Here is a 15383-nt window from a genome sequence, read left to right on the forward strand (position 1 = left end):
CAGCCCTAATTATTATGAATATCTCGAAAACCGTAGCAGTTCAAACAAAACTTTTTGCAGCACAATCCAACACTAACGAGGCAGAATGAAATGACACCACTGGGGTTCCATTCCGCCGCAGATGGGGGGCTGGGTGAACTCTGGATGACCTAAAAAAAACTATGTTTAATAACTACAAAACGATGGCAGTTCAAACAAAACTTTTTGCAGCACAAACCAGCACTAACGACGAAGAAAAAAATGGCATCATCGCGGTTCCATTCCGCCGCAGATGAGGGGCTGCGCGTGACGTCATCACTATATATTATTATGAATATCTCGAAAACCGTAGCAGTTAAAACAAAACTTTTTGCAGCACAATCCAGCACTAACGAGGCAGAATCAAATGACACCACCGGGGTTCCATTCCGCCGCAGATGGGGGGCTGGGTGAACTCTGGATGACCTAAAAAACAATGTTTAATAACTGCAAAACAAAGATGGCACAAACGAAACTTTTTGCAGCACAAACCAGCACTAATGACGAAGAAAAAAATGGCGTCATCGCCGTTCCATTCCGCCGTAGATGGGGGGCTGCACGTGACGTCATCACTATACATTATTATGAATATCTCAAAACCGTAGCAGTTCAAACAAAACTTTTTGCAGCACAATCCAGCACTAACGAGGCAGAATCAAATGACACCACTGGGGTTCCATTCCGCCGCAGATGGGGGGCTGGGTGAACTCTGGATGACCTAAAAAAAACTATGTTTAATAACTGCAAAACGATGATGGCACAAACAAAACTTTTTGCAGCACAAACAAGCACAATCATAGCACAAACAATTGACATAATTTTTATATAAATTTGCGTCTGATGGGGGGCCAACTTCACGGAGGTGTAGAATGAACGTAGCCTTAGACAATGCTCTCCAAAGCTTCCTAACGTTTTCGTGTTTGCTACACCTGAATGCTAGTTCGGACATTTTTCCGAGTAAGGCTAACGACGTCATGCATCAAGAGAGACAATAGCTAATTAATATGCTCACTCGCCATCCTGTGTGTTGGGGTGTGAATTGCAACCTGTCAAAATGACGGATGGACTTCAGTTTTTTCCGTCCCCGTTTTAAAAAAACGGTCAATGACGGAAAATATTCGGTTAATGCGACCCCTGCTTGAGTGTTTTCCACCATATCTATACTATATATAAATAATTAGGGCTGTCAAAATTATCGCGTTTACGGGCGGTAATTTTTTAAATTAATCACGTTAAAATATTTGACGCAATTAACGCACATGCCCCGCTCAGACAGATTTAAATGACAGTACAGTGAAATGCCCACTTGTTAATTGTGTTTTATAGAGTTTTGCCGCCCTCTTCTGGCGCTTGGGTGCGATTTGATTTTATAGGTTTTCAGCACCCATGAGCATTGTGTAAATAATTATTGACATCAACAATGGCGGGCTACTAGTTTATTTTTTTGATTGAAAATTTTACAAATTTTATTAAAACGAAAACATTAAGAGGGGTTTTAATATAAAATTTCTATAACTTGTACTAACATTTATCTTTTAAGAACTACAAGTCTTTCTATCCATGGATCGCTTTAACAGAATGTTAATAATGTTAATGCCATCTTGTTGATTTATTGTTATAATAAACAAATGCAGTGCTTATGTACCATATGTTGAATGTATATATCCATCTTGTGTCTTATCTTTCCATTCCAACAATAATTTACAGAAAAATATGGCATATTTTATAGATGGTTTGAATTGTGAATAATCGCGATTAATTATGATTAATTAATTTTTAAGCTGTAATTAACTCGATTAAAAATTTTAATCGTTTGACAGCCCTAATATATATATATATATATATATATATATATATATATATATATATATATATATATATATATATATATATATATATATATATATATATATATATATATATAAATTTAGGGAGAAACAGTCAAAAAACATGTCTTATTAGTTCATGTCTTTCCAATGCAAAATTTGAATATATATACATTGAACACACACTTTTTTTTTTTTTTGCGTTACTTCACGGTTTTTCACTTATCACAGCATGTTCTGGTCCGCATTAACCGTGAAAAACGAGGGATCACTGTATATGCAAGTTAAAAAAATTGATTGGCATATTTCATTTCAATTCAGAGACAAATCTGGATCCCCGAAAAGAAAAAACAAAACAAATGAGGCTGCATAACAGTACAAAGTTGTTAGCTACTGACAAACATCACAAGTCAACATAAACAACTTCTTCATATATACAACATTTTAATCTCTCAAACTATCCATAGTTCACCTTGATTTGTTTTTTTGTCTTGGCACCAAGGGTCTTCTGTAAACAAGTACAAGTGTGTCCCAGGACACTATAGGTTGAAGGCTGTGAGTGCATGCCCCTGTATGGGCTTACTTGTAACCTAGAGGCAACACAGGCACCAATAAGACTGCAATTAATAAATCAGCCCCTGAAGAAAATATACAAAATCAAACTCTGACGATTGATAGACACTGACCCATGCTACATAGTTACCAAGTTTCAAGATGATTGGTTCACGAAAGACTAAAGAGTACGACTTCAAAGTTTGCATCAATAGGAACAACAATTAACAGGACTTCAGCCTGTAAAAACATATTTTCACAGATGTAGCCTGGAGTATCCTAGCAATAGGAAACTGAGCTAAAAGTGTGTTTGAAATTCAAGATTGTTGTTGGATAATGGAACAGTCACCATAGTAGGTAGAGACTCTGAAAGCACCAGAAGAAGCAATGTTGCCACTAAGCAAAACAAATGAAAATAATTAATGAAGCATGATACTAGCAGGCTACCTTTGAGAGAAAAAAAGTGTCAGATTATAGCATGGAAAATAGGCTACTAATTTTGTGTGTGTGTGTGTGTGTGTGTGTGTGTGTGTGCAGCTGCTAGTGGCGGTGATTCACCGTCGCGTCATGATGGAGTACCTTCGCTCCGTGATGCGAGGGCGAATCATCTGCACGTCGCTCAAGATGAGAAAGAAGATGGCTGGACGCCTCAGGGACGAAGGACAGCAGATCAAAGTGCTCTTCAAGGACCTGGTATTTGCTTGGATTTGCGCTAAATTGGACTTTAGATTTAATTAGGTTTTATTTTAAATTAAAATAGAAATTATTTGATCAATTAACAACAAATTAGCAACTATTTTGATGATCAATTTTTTTTTTTTTAGAAACCCTGTTGAATTTCAAATAGTCCTGGCTAACTGCATTTGGATTTAGGAGCTCATCAATGATGTAAAATCATAGTTCTGTTAACTCATTCACTCCCAGCCATTTTCACCGGAGCAAGGCCCTTCGCTCCCGGCCGTTTTACTGGATTTTGACTGATTTTGCAAGGCCAACAGAAAATTCTGTTCTATTGCTATATAAAAATGGAACCCACCAAAAGAAAGATTAGACTCTCGTCTTTCAGCAGAAAAAAAAACTTAGTTCATATCTTTTTCCATTCTTTAGAAATCAGCATTAGAAAATAGCTTAGTTTGAGCAATTTTCCAATATCTGATGAAAAAACGGAGAAATTGAGCTTTTTGTGAAAGCATACATTTCAAACGCACTTTGACTTTAACACAGCTATTTTTTGTTTTAGTTACATCCCAAACATCTTTCCTTTTACAAAATAACTTTAACAACAACAAGACAAATAGAGCTTTTGATCGCAAAGTAACAATTTATTTACACATAACAAAACTATTGAACTGTTGAACTATTTGCGTACATAACAACGGGGAAGGTTCTCGCCAGGCTGCTCCCGGTTGAATGAGGTGGCTCCGGGTAATCTGATGAGTCCTGATCAGGATTGGTCTCACTTTTTTCATCATCTTCATCATTGGTTTCAACCTTGGCTCAGGAGTAACGCAATGTGAGTTCCACAGACCGCGTGGGGAACCTGACCCTGTTGTGGCCGTCACCGTCTGTCTCATCAAGATAATTTTTTTTAATCCTTCTTTGACGATGGTTTCGTTTTCTTTTCAAAACACTGCAGTGTTGTTTGCCTTTTTTTTTTTTCCCGATCGTTCTCCACATTTTTCTCAAATTCTCACGCGTCTTCACAAGATCCCTCCAACTTCCGTTTCCTGACTATTTTTCTTCACTTCCTTTCTTGGCCCGAGATGAGTTCTTACAAATGTGCTACTGCCCTCCAGTGGCCAGTTGTATTGCTTTAAAATGAGTTTTGAGCATTGTGCATTGCAGTTTAGGTGCAACAGAACCTAGAGATGCCTCTTGTGAAAAAAAACAAAAAAACGTAAAAGACGTATAGGCTAGGTTCATACTACAGGTCTTAATGCACAAATCCGATTTTTTGTCATATCTGTTTTTTTGGCGTGCCCGTTCAGACTGCCTTTGTCCATTGAGACCATTCAAGTATTATGCATGCGCACTAATTCGCAGTCCGACACGCGCTGAGCATCAAAACAAATGACCACACATGCTGGCTGTCATCCGTCATTCCAGGGACATCATATTTTGCTTTTTAAAAAGAGGACACAAATAACAGACATCAATAATCCCAGTTTAGGTTAATATTTAAAGTATATGGATCGATAGCATGCACGCACTGTCCGTGCATTTCACACGCAGATACGGGTAGTTTGCCCCGACTCTCGGCCGTGTAAGCAATGTTGAAATAATGCTTATATGGAGCAGACAGAAAACCGATCATTCTCAGGCTTATCCTCAACCCATTTTTATTTTTTTTATGACTGTTGTCAAGTCCGACCCTTCCTAAAAAGCCGTGTTCAAGGCAAGCTAGGCGCAAATGACGCACAGCTGCACCGCTACCGTAGCGTCTCTCTCGCTTTTTGATGACGTAATTGCTGCATGAATTCCGTTTTGAGAGACTGGACAGTATAGACCGCCGCGACAGTCTGGAAAAATGTGGCCCAGATCGGATTTGAACCTCATACGAAAGTGACCCAGATCGGATTTGAAATGGTCCAGTTCTATGCGACTTGTCACGTTCAGACCGTCATGTTAATGCCTCACTCGAGTCGGAAAAACACGATAAAATCGGATTCGTGCATTAAGACCTGTAGTATGAACGTAGCCATAAATACGTTTTTAGGACACTGAAACAATTAAAAATATAACGTATTTATACGTTTTTGGGAGCAAATGAGTTGATAAGTTTTTTGCATGTATGTCAGGAATCGCCGTCGAGCTGGTTGGACGGAGCGCTGGCTAACATCTCTGAGCTCATTCAGCTGGAGGACATTCCCTCTATCCAGATGGAGGTGGGAGTTCTGGTTCGAGAGTTTCCAGATGTTAGGTCAGTCCGAGGTCATTGGTGGCCATTGAACGTATTATATGTCCAGTCTAGGGATGTCCCGATCTGATCACGTGATCGGACATTGGGCCGATCGCGCCATTTTTCAAAGGCTCGGAATCAGGTTAAAAGGATCGGGTTTTTAATTTAAAAAGTATATTTGTTTTTCTGCTTCATGCTCGTACAAACTTCCCTCCTGCTAAGCAGTGTGGCCAAACTGTCCAGTGAAGCTTGCGTTTGGTACTTTTAAAGGGATCCTCTATTTTTAAGACAAGTAATTCTTAAAAGATAAATGTTAGTATGAGTTATAATAATTTGATATTAAAACCCCTCTTAATGTTTTTGTTTTAATAAAGTTTGTAAAATTATTTTAAGTGATAGGTCACCATTCTTGTTACGTCGCAGTGCGTGACGTCACTGGTCCCGTTGCCGAAATTCCAGCGTGTCACTCGTTAGCTTTCCCAACATGTAGTCAGTTCTACCCTTCCTATTTGAACCAGATCTGAAAAGTGAAGAGCAGGACAGCACTGTCGGTCGTTCCCAAGACGAGCTTCAGGGAAAAATGCGTGTAGCAAATACCTGATAAGACAAAAGTTGGGCAAAACTGGTGATTCGAGAGAGTGCTGTATGGAACTCCGGTTTTATTAGCAGATATTCAAGGTAAGCATATTGCGTTTTCAAACTTATCCCAATATAATTATGTAGATTGTTAGCATCCAGAGCTGTCGTGTGCTTTACATTCAGTACAGGCCAAAGAGCACACCTTGTGTAATCCATGTCTTGTACATTGTAACGCGTGGTAGCGAGGATACGTGTATAAAAGTACCAAAAAGGGGAGAAGCTTCCACTATGGACGTTTATTCACAAAAAATAATATTTCCACCTTGACCACTCTTCACTCGGGAGCTCAGCAGTAAGCAAGCACGTGTTCCCTGACGAACTCCAACATTGTTGTGAGGTCCACGTCAGTGTCACTGTCGTCACTGTAGTGTGCCATAGTGCTTGGATTATTTAGTATGATTTGGGGAAAACTCCCACCAAGAATAGTCAACATAAAAGAGAACAATACTAATCTAAATCCGCGTTTTTTACTCACTCGAAGATCCAGGAATTAGACCGATCCCATGGCAATGTCGCAGCCGTCGATTCCACAAAATAGACTGATCCAAAAAGCTGCTGTGGGACCGACGAATCAAAAAAATGGACAGATCCGAAACCAATATTGCAGACGTGGTGGGACCGTCGGATCCAGAAAATAGACGGATCCCTTACTTGACTGAGGATCCAGGAAAAATGTTCGGGCGCCAGTTGTAACGCGTGGTGGGTAGGGTACGTGCATACAGGGAGCAAAAAGGGGGAGAAGCTTCCACTTATGCACATTTATTCACTAAAAATAATAATTCCACCTTGACCACTCACTTCACTCCCCTTGTTTCTATTTGACTGGAAATTGCATCCAAAAGCAGCACATCGTGGCATTTTACTTACGCGAGTTTAGGCAGCAATAAGCAATTGTTTAACACGCTACAAATTTGGAAAGATACCAATTACGTCATCACTGCGAGCCCGCAAACCATGGCGCCAACTAACGGTCAAAATATGGACTAAATATTATAAAATATTGCCATTGATTGAACATTTTATGTGTTTCTACCAACATATTTTAGTACAAGAGAACAATTGTGGTTTATTAGAGCCTACATGTATTTAAGTTAGAGGGTCACTTTAAAGTTAACGATGATCGACAGGTTTGTAACTTTGATCTTGTAAGAGAAACTTGGTAGCGCTACGATCAAAGGCACAAATGTGTCAATCATTGTTAAATTTGCTGCCCAGTCATAAATGTGCTGTGGCGACTCATTGTATAAGTGAGAGGCTGTTCTCAGCAGCTTGAGCGTCAAAACGTGAGGAAATTTAAGTGAGCTCACTCAGTGAAGCATTTGATAAAGACAAGTATTTTTTTATGTTATTCTTCTTTAAAAATAATTCACATTATGAAATCAGCTCGACAGTAACATGTTTGGAAGTTTTGTTCAAATAAAAAAACAACAACCCTTTTTTCGGTATCTGATCGGGACTGTGTCAGCAGATTCTCAAAACCAGGTAACTCGGACTCTGGTGTAAAAATATGCTATCGGGACATCTCTAGTCTAATTCATTTGGACTGGGAGGGCAAGCAGTGATCAAACTGCACATTCATCTTGAGTCTTTTCCTGTTGTTGGGGTAATTTTGGGGCCTTTTCCTATCGGTTTGGGGACATCTGCGTGTCTTCCTGTTAATTTCAGGCCACTTCCTTTTGATTTTGGGGCATTTCTGGGTTATAAACTGTTTATTTCGAGTCACTTCCTGTTGATTTCACTAATCAATGCCAGCATTTCGGGGTCAAATGGATTGAAGGTCAATTGCCGTTCTACCCTGTTTCAGGAAGAAACATGTGTCAGCCATTTTGAACATCCGCGGCATGACACGGCAACGTGAGCGGCAAGAAATCCTCAACATCGTCAAGGACATTGAGAACGGCGCAGGCGATGCCGGCACCGCCGGTCCAGCCCGCGTGAGCCGGGATCGGCTCCTCTTCTCCGAGATCCCCGTGACTTCCGAGGTCCACTGCCTGAACGTGGGCCTGAGCCGAATGGCCCTGGCCGCTTCCTCCTGCTACGCCACGCTGCGTCCCCGCGGACGAAAGGCCCGGACATCGACGCAGGACAACTCGGACGATGTCCTCTGAGACGGCGGCTGTCCGGGAGCTCTCGAGGTTTTCCAAAAAAGACTTTAAATGTTTCTTAAAATATTTCTCCTCAATTTCAATTCATATTGGTTAGACCGTCTTGATTTTAAACTAAGCTCGCTAAACGATTTTCAAGTTTTTCAGCCATCCTTTTCAACCAACATTCCCGAATTTTCGAGAATAATTCAGTGCTACACTGTAGAGGAAAAAAAACAAATTCACGGTAAAATACAGGTTTCTGTGGTTGCCAGAATTTTACTGTGGGGAAAAAAACCTTAAATACACGCAAAAATGGGTAAGTGCTTCGGTATCCGTAAAGTTCACGGGAGGTTTTTTAAATTGAAAATCACAGCAGAAAATGAATTTAGTATTGCAATCTTTTTTACACTGTGATCCATACGTATTCAGTTTTAATGGCGGTAATGCCAGCACGCTCTTTTTCTGATGGCAGTCGAACATGCTAACTGTTGAGCTACGGAACACTGGTCAGAGTATGTGCTGTCTAAACTTGACAAAAAATCGAACTTTCATTCGTTAAACACGATGATATACAGTATTTTGTCTTATTGTTCAACACTAATATGTAGTCATGTGAAAAAATTTGGACACTCCATTAAATATTCAGGCCTTTATTAGGAAATGTTCACACATATCTGGAAAAGAAAGTCATTTGATTGCAGGTAAACAACAACAATTAATATTGTTTTACTCATAAAACCAAATATATCAACAAAAATGCATATTCAAACTGAGGAAAAAGTTAGGACACCCTACCACCTAATAGCTAGTGGTGCCCCCTTTGGCTGAAATAATTTCAGTGAGACGCTTTGTAGCTATCTACCAGTCTTTGACATTGGTCTGAAGAAAGTTTGCCCCGCTCCTCAGTGCAGAATACTTTGAGCTGTCAGATGTTTGAAGGATTTCTTGCATGCACAGCCCGTTTCAAGTCACCCCACATAATCTCAATGGGATTAAGATCTGGGCTTTAACTCGGCCATTCCAGAACTACCCAATTCTTACTTTTTAGCCAGTCCTTGGTGGATTTACTGGTATGTTTTGGGTCATTGTCATGTTGCAGGGTCCAGTTTTGCTTCAGCTTTAATTTTTTTCAAAGATATCACATGTTCCTGAAGCACCCTCTGATACATGATAGAATTCATGGTGGATTCTATGACATCCCCAAACCATGACACTTCCACCTCCATGCTTCACAGCTGGTATGAGGTTCTTTTCCTGGAATGCTATATTGGGTTTACGCCCAACATGTCTCTGTTCTGGTGTCCAAATAATTCCATTTTAGATTCATCTGTCCAAACAACATTATTCCAGAAGTCCTGTCTTTGTCTACACTCACTCTGGCAAACTTTAGTCTGGCCTTCATGTTCTTCTTGGAGAGCAAAGGTTTCCTCCTTCCACACCTCCCATGAAGGTTAAACTTGTGGAGTTTCTTTCTAATTGTAAAGGCATGCACTTTCACATCAACTGTAGCAAGAGCCTACAGCCTGCTCCCGGGGTGAACTTGCTTGGACAGCCAGACCTGGGCATGTTGGCAGTTGTTTTGAATATTCTCCACTGTAGACTATTTTCCGGACAGTGGAATGGCTGATTTTATATTCTTTTGAAATCCCTTACCATACTCATAAGCGTATACAATCTTCTTCCTAAAGGCCTCAAACAGTTCCTTTGATCTCACCATGGTGTTTTCTCTCATTTCAACAGTCAAGGGCACACCAAACTAAATGTGAGGTTTAAATAAGGCAAGCCTCCAAAACACAGGGTAATGATGTTCTAGGGGTGTCCTTATTTATTCCTCAACAGAAATTGCATTTATTTAAAATGACATTTTACAGCAAGTTATAAAAATTCTTTCTTTTCAGTTTTAATTTTTCAGTTCGATTACATGAATCTCTCGAGATGGTTAAATTTCATATTAAATAACCATATGACCAAATGTGTTAGAAAACACACAGGCTTCCATAAGGTGTCCTAATGTTTTCACAATACTGTATACGTATATGTCTACAGCTGGCCAAATCAACGTTACTCTGAACCATCGTAAAGGCCCATATTTTAATCGCTTTCACCAATTTTCTTCAACTAAAAATACATTTTAATTGTACTTTATCCATTCCATCCCATGTTTATTTTAAACATTGAGTTCCCAACATTTAGTTGTTTTTCCTTTGCATGTTTGCATGCCAAATTTAACTATAAATTTTGTAAATGTTTACAATGGTAATAGCTTTTTGAAAATTGCGTATTCAAAAAGCTCATGATAACTCACCTGAAATACAGTACTGGCCAAAAGTGTTGGCACCCCTGAAATTCTGTCAGATAATGCTCAATTTCTCCCAGAAAATGATTGCTATTATAAATGCTTTGGAATTAATATCCTCATTTATTTTGCTTGAAATGAAAAAACACAAAAGAGAGTGGGGGAAAAAAATTTAATCATTATCATTTTACACAAAACTCCAAAAATAGGCCTGACAAAAGTATTGGCACCCTTTGCAAAATCATGTGATGCTTCTCTAATTTGTGTAATTAACAGCACTTGTTACGTACCTGTGGCCCATAACAAGTAGTGGCTATAACTAAATCACACTTGCAGCCAGTTAAAGTGGATTAAAGTTGAATCGACCGATGTCCTTGTGTGTACCACATTGAGCATGGAGAAAAGAAGACCAAAGAACTGTCTGAGGACTTGAGAAGCAAAATTGTGAGGAATCATGGGCAATCTCACAGCTACAAGTCCATCTCCAAAGACCTGAATGTTCCTGTGTCTACCGTGCGCAGTGTCATCAATAAGTGTAAAGCCCACGGCACTGTAGCTAACCACCCCAGATTTGGACGGAAAAGAAAAATTGATGAGAGATTTCCACGAGTAGAGCTTTTTGGTAAAAGGCATCAATAGTTCACAGGGAAAAAAACAAGGCCTTCAAAGAAAAGAACACGGTGCCCTAAGTCAAACATGGTGGAGGTTCCCTGATGTTTTGGGGTTGCTTTGCTTCCTCTGGTGCTGGACTGGTTGACCGTGTGCATGGCATTATTAAGTTTTAAGACTACCAACAAATTTTGCAGAATAATGTAGGGCCCAGTGTGAGAAAGCTGGGTCTCCTTCAGAGTTCATGGGTCTTCCGGCAGGACAATGACCTAAAACACACTTCAAAAAGCACTAGAAAATGGTTTGAGAGAAAGCACTGGAGACTTGTAAAGTGGCCAGCAATGAGTCCAGACCTGAATCCCATGGAACACCTGTGGAGAGATCTGAAAATGGCACCCTTCAAATCTCAGAGACCTGGAGCAGTTGGCTAAAGAAGAATGGTCTAAAATTCCAGCAGAGCATAGTAAGAAATTCATTGATGGATACCGAAAGCGGTTGTTTGCAGGTATTTTGTCTAAACGTTGTGCTATCAAGATTTAGGCTGAGGGTGCCAATATTTTTCTTCAGCCCATTTTTGGAGTTTTGTGTAAAATGATGATTTTTTAAAAAATCATTGTCTTTTGTGTTTTTTTTCACTGCAAGCAAAAAAATGAAGATATTACTACCAAAGCATTTGTAATTGCGTTCATTTTGTAGGAGAATTTGAGCATTATCTGACACAATTGCAGCGGTGCCAATACTTTTGGCCAACACTGTATAAAGCCATTTTACCTTTTTATTAAAATGGTGAGGGAAATGGATGCATTTTCAGTGGCTTTTCAGATAGTAACTTGTCACATGACAATGTGACTCATGAGGATGACTGCTTTCTCCATAAAATGAAATTTTACAGTTTCCTAGCTCTAATATGTATAGGTTTGACCCTTACGCTAACGGAGAAGCACTGTTACAGTGAGTAGCTCCATTGTTGTTTTGTGCTGAAGCTCAACAGACTGTAGGCTTAACACAATTTTTTTGTGCGGGCCATATCCAACAAAAGTTTTATAATTTGCCGTGGGCCAAAAAGAACTGGGCTGCAGTTGGCCCACAGGCCGTAGTTTGGACACCCTTGGTGTAGCAGGTTTTCTTGACGTTTAAGCTAGACTATTAGATCGGCTATTAGCTCAGCAGTTAGCACGCTCGACTGCCACAGTGACATCAACATTAGAGTGGTTACACATGCATTTTTGTTGCGTTACAGCAATCTTTTAACATTTTAACAGTACAATTCTGGCAACCAAAGCTGTGAGTATTTTACCATAAATTCAATGCCGCCCCCCCCCCCCCCCCCCTTTTTTTTTTTTTTTTTTTTTTTTTTTTTTAAACAGTGTAGGAACATTGGACACTTTCTGGCTTCTATTGTTGCACATGATGAAAAGGGCAGAGAAATATGAATCATGGTACTAGATGACATCATGCTGATTGTATTTAAAACTAGCACAATGTGGGACATACTGATGAAAAAAATGGTTGGTTGATTAATTATGATCACTGAGATGCAGTTTGTAAGAAATAAAGCTATTTAGTGGCGTTTTTGATTAACCTTTAATGTACATGCAGATTTTTTGGAGGATTTAAATGATCAATAGCAGGAAATTAAACTTCAACTCGCATGTAAATTATTAGTAGTAAAGAACACTGATTGTTGTTAGTGGGATTATTTGCTGTTGATGAACATTCCAGTAAAAATTAGTCCATATTTGGCACTTTTTCTAGGATAAAATGCTGATAAAGGTTTACTGATTGAGTTGTCCTCTGTCGACTTTGTAAATGTGGATGTATGTAAATTGATTAAAGACAATAAAAGCAGTTTCTGTCGATTTGATTGTGTCCTCATAATGAAAAAACAATCTTACAACCAAATTTTTTTATCTTTCATATTCCTGTTATTCATATCACAGGAGTCAAACTAGCACCTTAAGAACTGGATCTGGTCCATCACACGATTTTGTTTTGCCAACGAAAGTAAATGAGATGAAAATGTGCATTGACTTCATGTTTATCTTTAAAATAGAATTTAAATAAAATTTTAGACCCCAAACATCGTTTCCTTTATTTCCCTGAAAGAATTTTTTTTTTTTTTTTTCAATTTTAAAATGTAAAAGGACACACACTGCTCCTTTTCCCCCTCTTAAAAAACAATTTTAAAAATGTAAAGAAATATGAAGAAATACATGGGGTAAAGAGAATTGTTTTTTGTTTTTTTTAATTTTAAATATGTACGCATAAGTTATTGTTTCAGTTTTAAAGAGCATATGACACCAGAAAAAAAGTCTTAAATGGCATTATTATGTGAATTAGAATCATATTTTGAGACGATTCGACTATATACAACAATTTAGCAAAGCGCAGATGACGAGAAATTAGTCTTTTAATCTGCCGGTTAGCCACGCCTACCATTATAGGGCTTTAGCTGGAGTTGTTGTGTAGCTAACGCGCTAACAGCTAACTGCTAATGAGCATGAGGATAGCTTTTTACATGCCTATCAATGATCAAAAGTAAGTAGTCCTTTATTTAAAGGAATTTTATAGTGTTTACTTTGTAATCACTGTATTCGTATTTGACATAATACAAAACAAGATGTTTACTCACTTCCTTGTAAGTCCAATGGTCCCACAGTAAATATCCACGGTGAATGGGAACCTTTTGAAACTCCAAAAAGGCGCATACGCCGCTCCCGCATACAGAATGATTTTTCTGCAGCCGTTTGGCTGGCGTGATGCAAAAAATAAAAGTATTAATCCGCAAAATCAGCTGAATCCTTCGTCCTCATACACAACAGTACACTGTATAGTGAAGAGAACGTCTTCTACCGTACACGTCACAGCGCCCTCCTCCTCAATGCAAGACCGAAGCCGGAAGTCACTCATTTTCATGGCGCGGGATTCAAAAAACTGAATAAATATAGCGATCGCTTCCACACACATCCAAGCGGTCCATATCATTCAGGGGCATAAAATACCGCGTGTATTATGAAATAAACATGCTTTTTCGTGTCACAGGCACTTTAAGTAAAAAATGTGAACAGTTACATACGAAAAATAAATATTTACTATTAAAAGGCTATCAACGATTAAAATAGCGGTTGATTCATTTGATAATTGATCAGTTTTTGATTTGAATTAATTGTGGCAGCCTAGCTATGCTAAGTTGAATGTTCCTGTGATACATATTATTTGATAGACACGTGTTTTCTTCTCTATGCAGTATGTCACAATCGGGCCATATTCAATCAATGATATAGACCCTACCCACGTGACGTCACAACTCCGCCCTCCTGACTGGTGCCGCCCAATTGTCCGTCAACACATCGTGTTTACCTGTTACGGCTACGTACATTCCTCCTATTTACGACGTGTTTTTCTGCTCGTTAACATTAATAATCAAAATTGTGAAGGCGTGTGTGGCGGTCGGTTGCAATAACAGAGAAGATAGACGGAGAGACTTGAAGTTCTACTGGATTCCGAGAGACCCGGAGAGGAGAGAGCGAGATGGGCTGCTGCAATTCGACGAGAAAACTGGGCTCCAAACGATTACCACAGATTATGTAGTAGTCATTTTATATCTGGTAAGATGCATTTAATATATATTTAGAGGGTTTTGGGCTGACATCCACAATTAAGATCATTGCTAGGCTAATCGCCGACAACATACACGTATGTATGTAGTGAGAGTGCTATCGCTAAACCATATAAACATTAAAAGCCCTAGCTCCATTGACAAATGACATGAAATACATTAGACTTGACAGTGGATGTTAGCAAGAACAAAAGATTTTGAATTGAAAATTTCGTAACTCACCTTTCCAAGCACAAGATAGATTCCTGCCGAATTTTCGTGGACGAGGACCTGTTTCACCCAACCAGCAACGAAGTATTTATAAGCCTCCAAGCTCTTACAGTTTTTCAAACTTTCGTGAGAATAGGCTGATTTTGTGTGGACACGATAGTTGTAAATATCAGGGTAGCTAGCAGATGTTAGGCAAATACGACGAAGACAGCGGGTCGAAAAACATCGATTTAGGCATCAAATGTGGATCTAGCGAATGGATAAACTGAAGCTTTTCCACAACGCCTTTTAAGCAACGCATCAAGTGAGTTTACGGCATCCGAAAGCACCGGGTCTTCCATGAAATGCATTATAAATTGCTCGTTCAATTGAGACCATTGATAATACAGACACAAAATGACGGACAAGGGGGCGGAACAATACAGCGATCACGTGATTTTGTGACGTCGGTGGGTAGGGTCTATTTTCATAATTTGCTGCTGGCCAATAAATGGTGGGTCACAGTTTGACCCGCGGACCATAGTTTGTACACCCCTAGAGTGTTAGAGTGACTCATTTGTTACTACATTCATATTATAACAATAAAATTATGATTAGAGTTCAAATCAGACTTTTTTTTTAAACTTTA

At 39.1% G+C, this 15383-nt stretch overlaps 1 protein-coding gene across 2 annotated transcripts in view; it reads left to right on the top strand.

Annotated features, from left to right (window-relative positions):
* LOC130911130 (tumor necrosis factor alpha-induced protein 2-like) overlaps positions 1-12236 on the top strand; it is a 110185-nt gene extending 97949 nt beyond the window's left edge. For both annotated transcript variants that reach the window (XM_057828866.1, XM_057828865.1), the window contains exons 13-15: positions 2934-3089; positions 5195-5316; positions 7739-12236. In XM_057828866.1, coding sequence (XP_057684849.1) covers positions 2934-3089; positions 5195-5316; positions 7739-8042 — 582 coding nt within the window. In that variant the 3' untranslated portion in view covers positions 8043-12236. The remainder of the gene's footprint in view (positions 1-2933; positions 3090-5194; positions 5317-7738) is intronic.
* Positions 12237-15383: the final 3147 nt, after the last annotated feature.

Source organism: Corythoichthys intestinalis, unplaced genomic scaffold, assembly GCF_030265065.1.
Source record: "Corythoichthys intestinalis isolate RoL2023-P3 unplaced genomic scaffold, ASM3026506v1 HiC_scaffold_23, whole genome shotgun sequence".
NCBI classification, from domain to species: Eukaryota; Metazoa; Chordata; class Actinopteri; order Syngnathiformes; family Syngnathidae; genus Corythoichthys; species Corythoichthys intestinalis.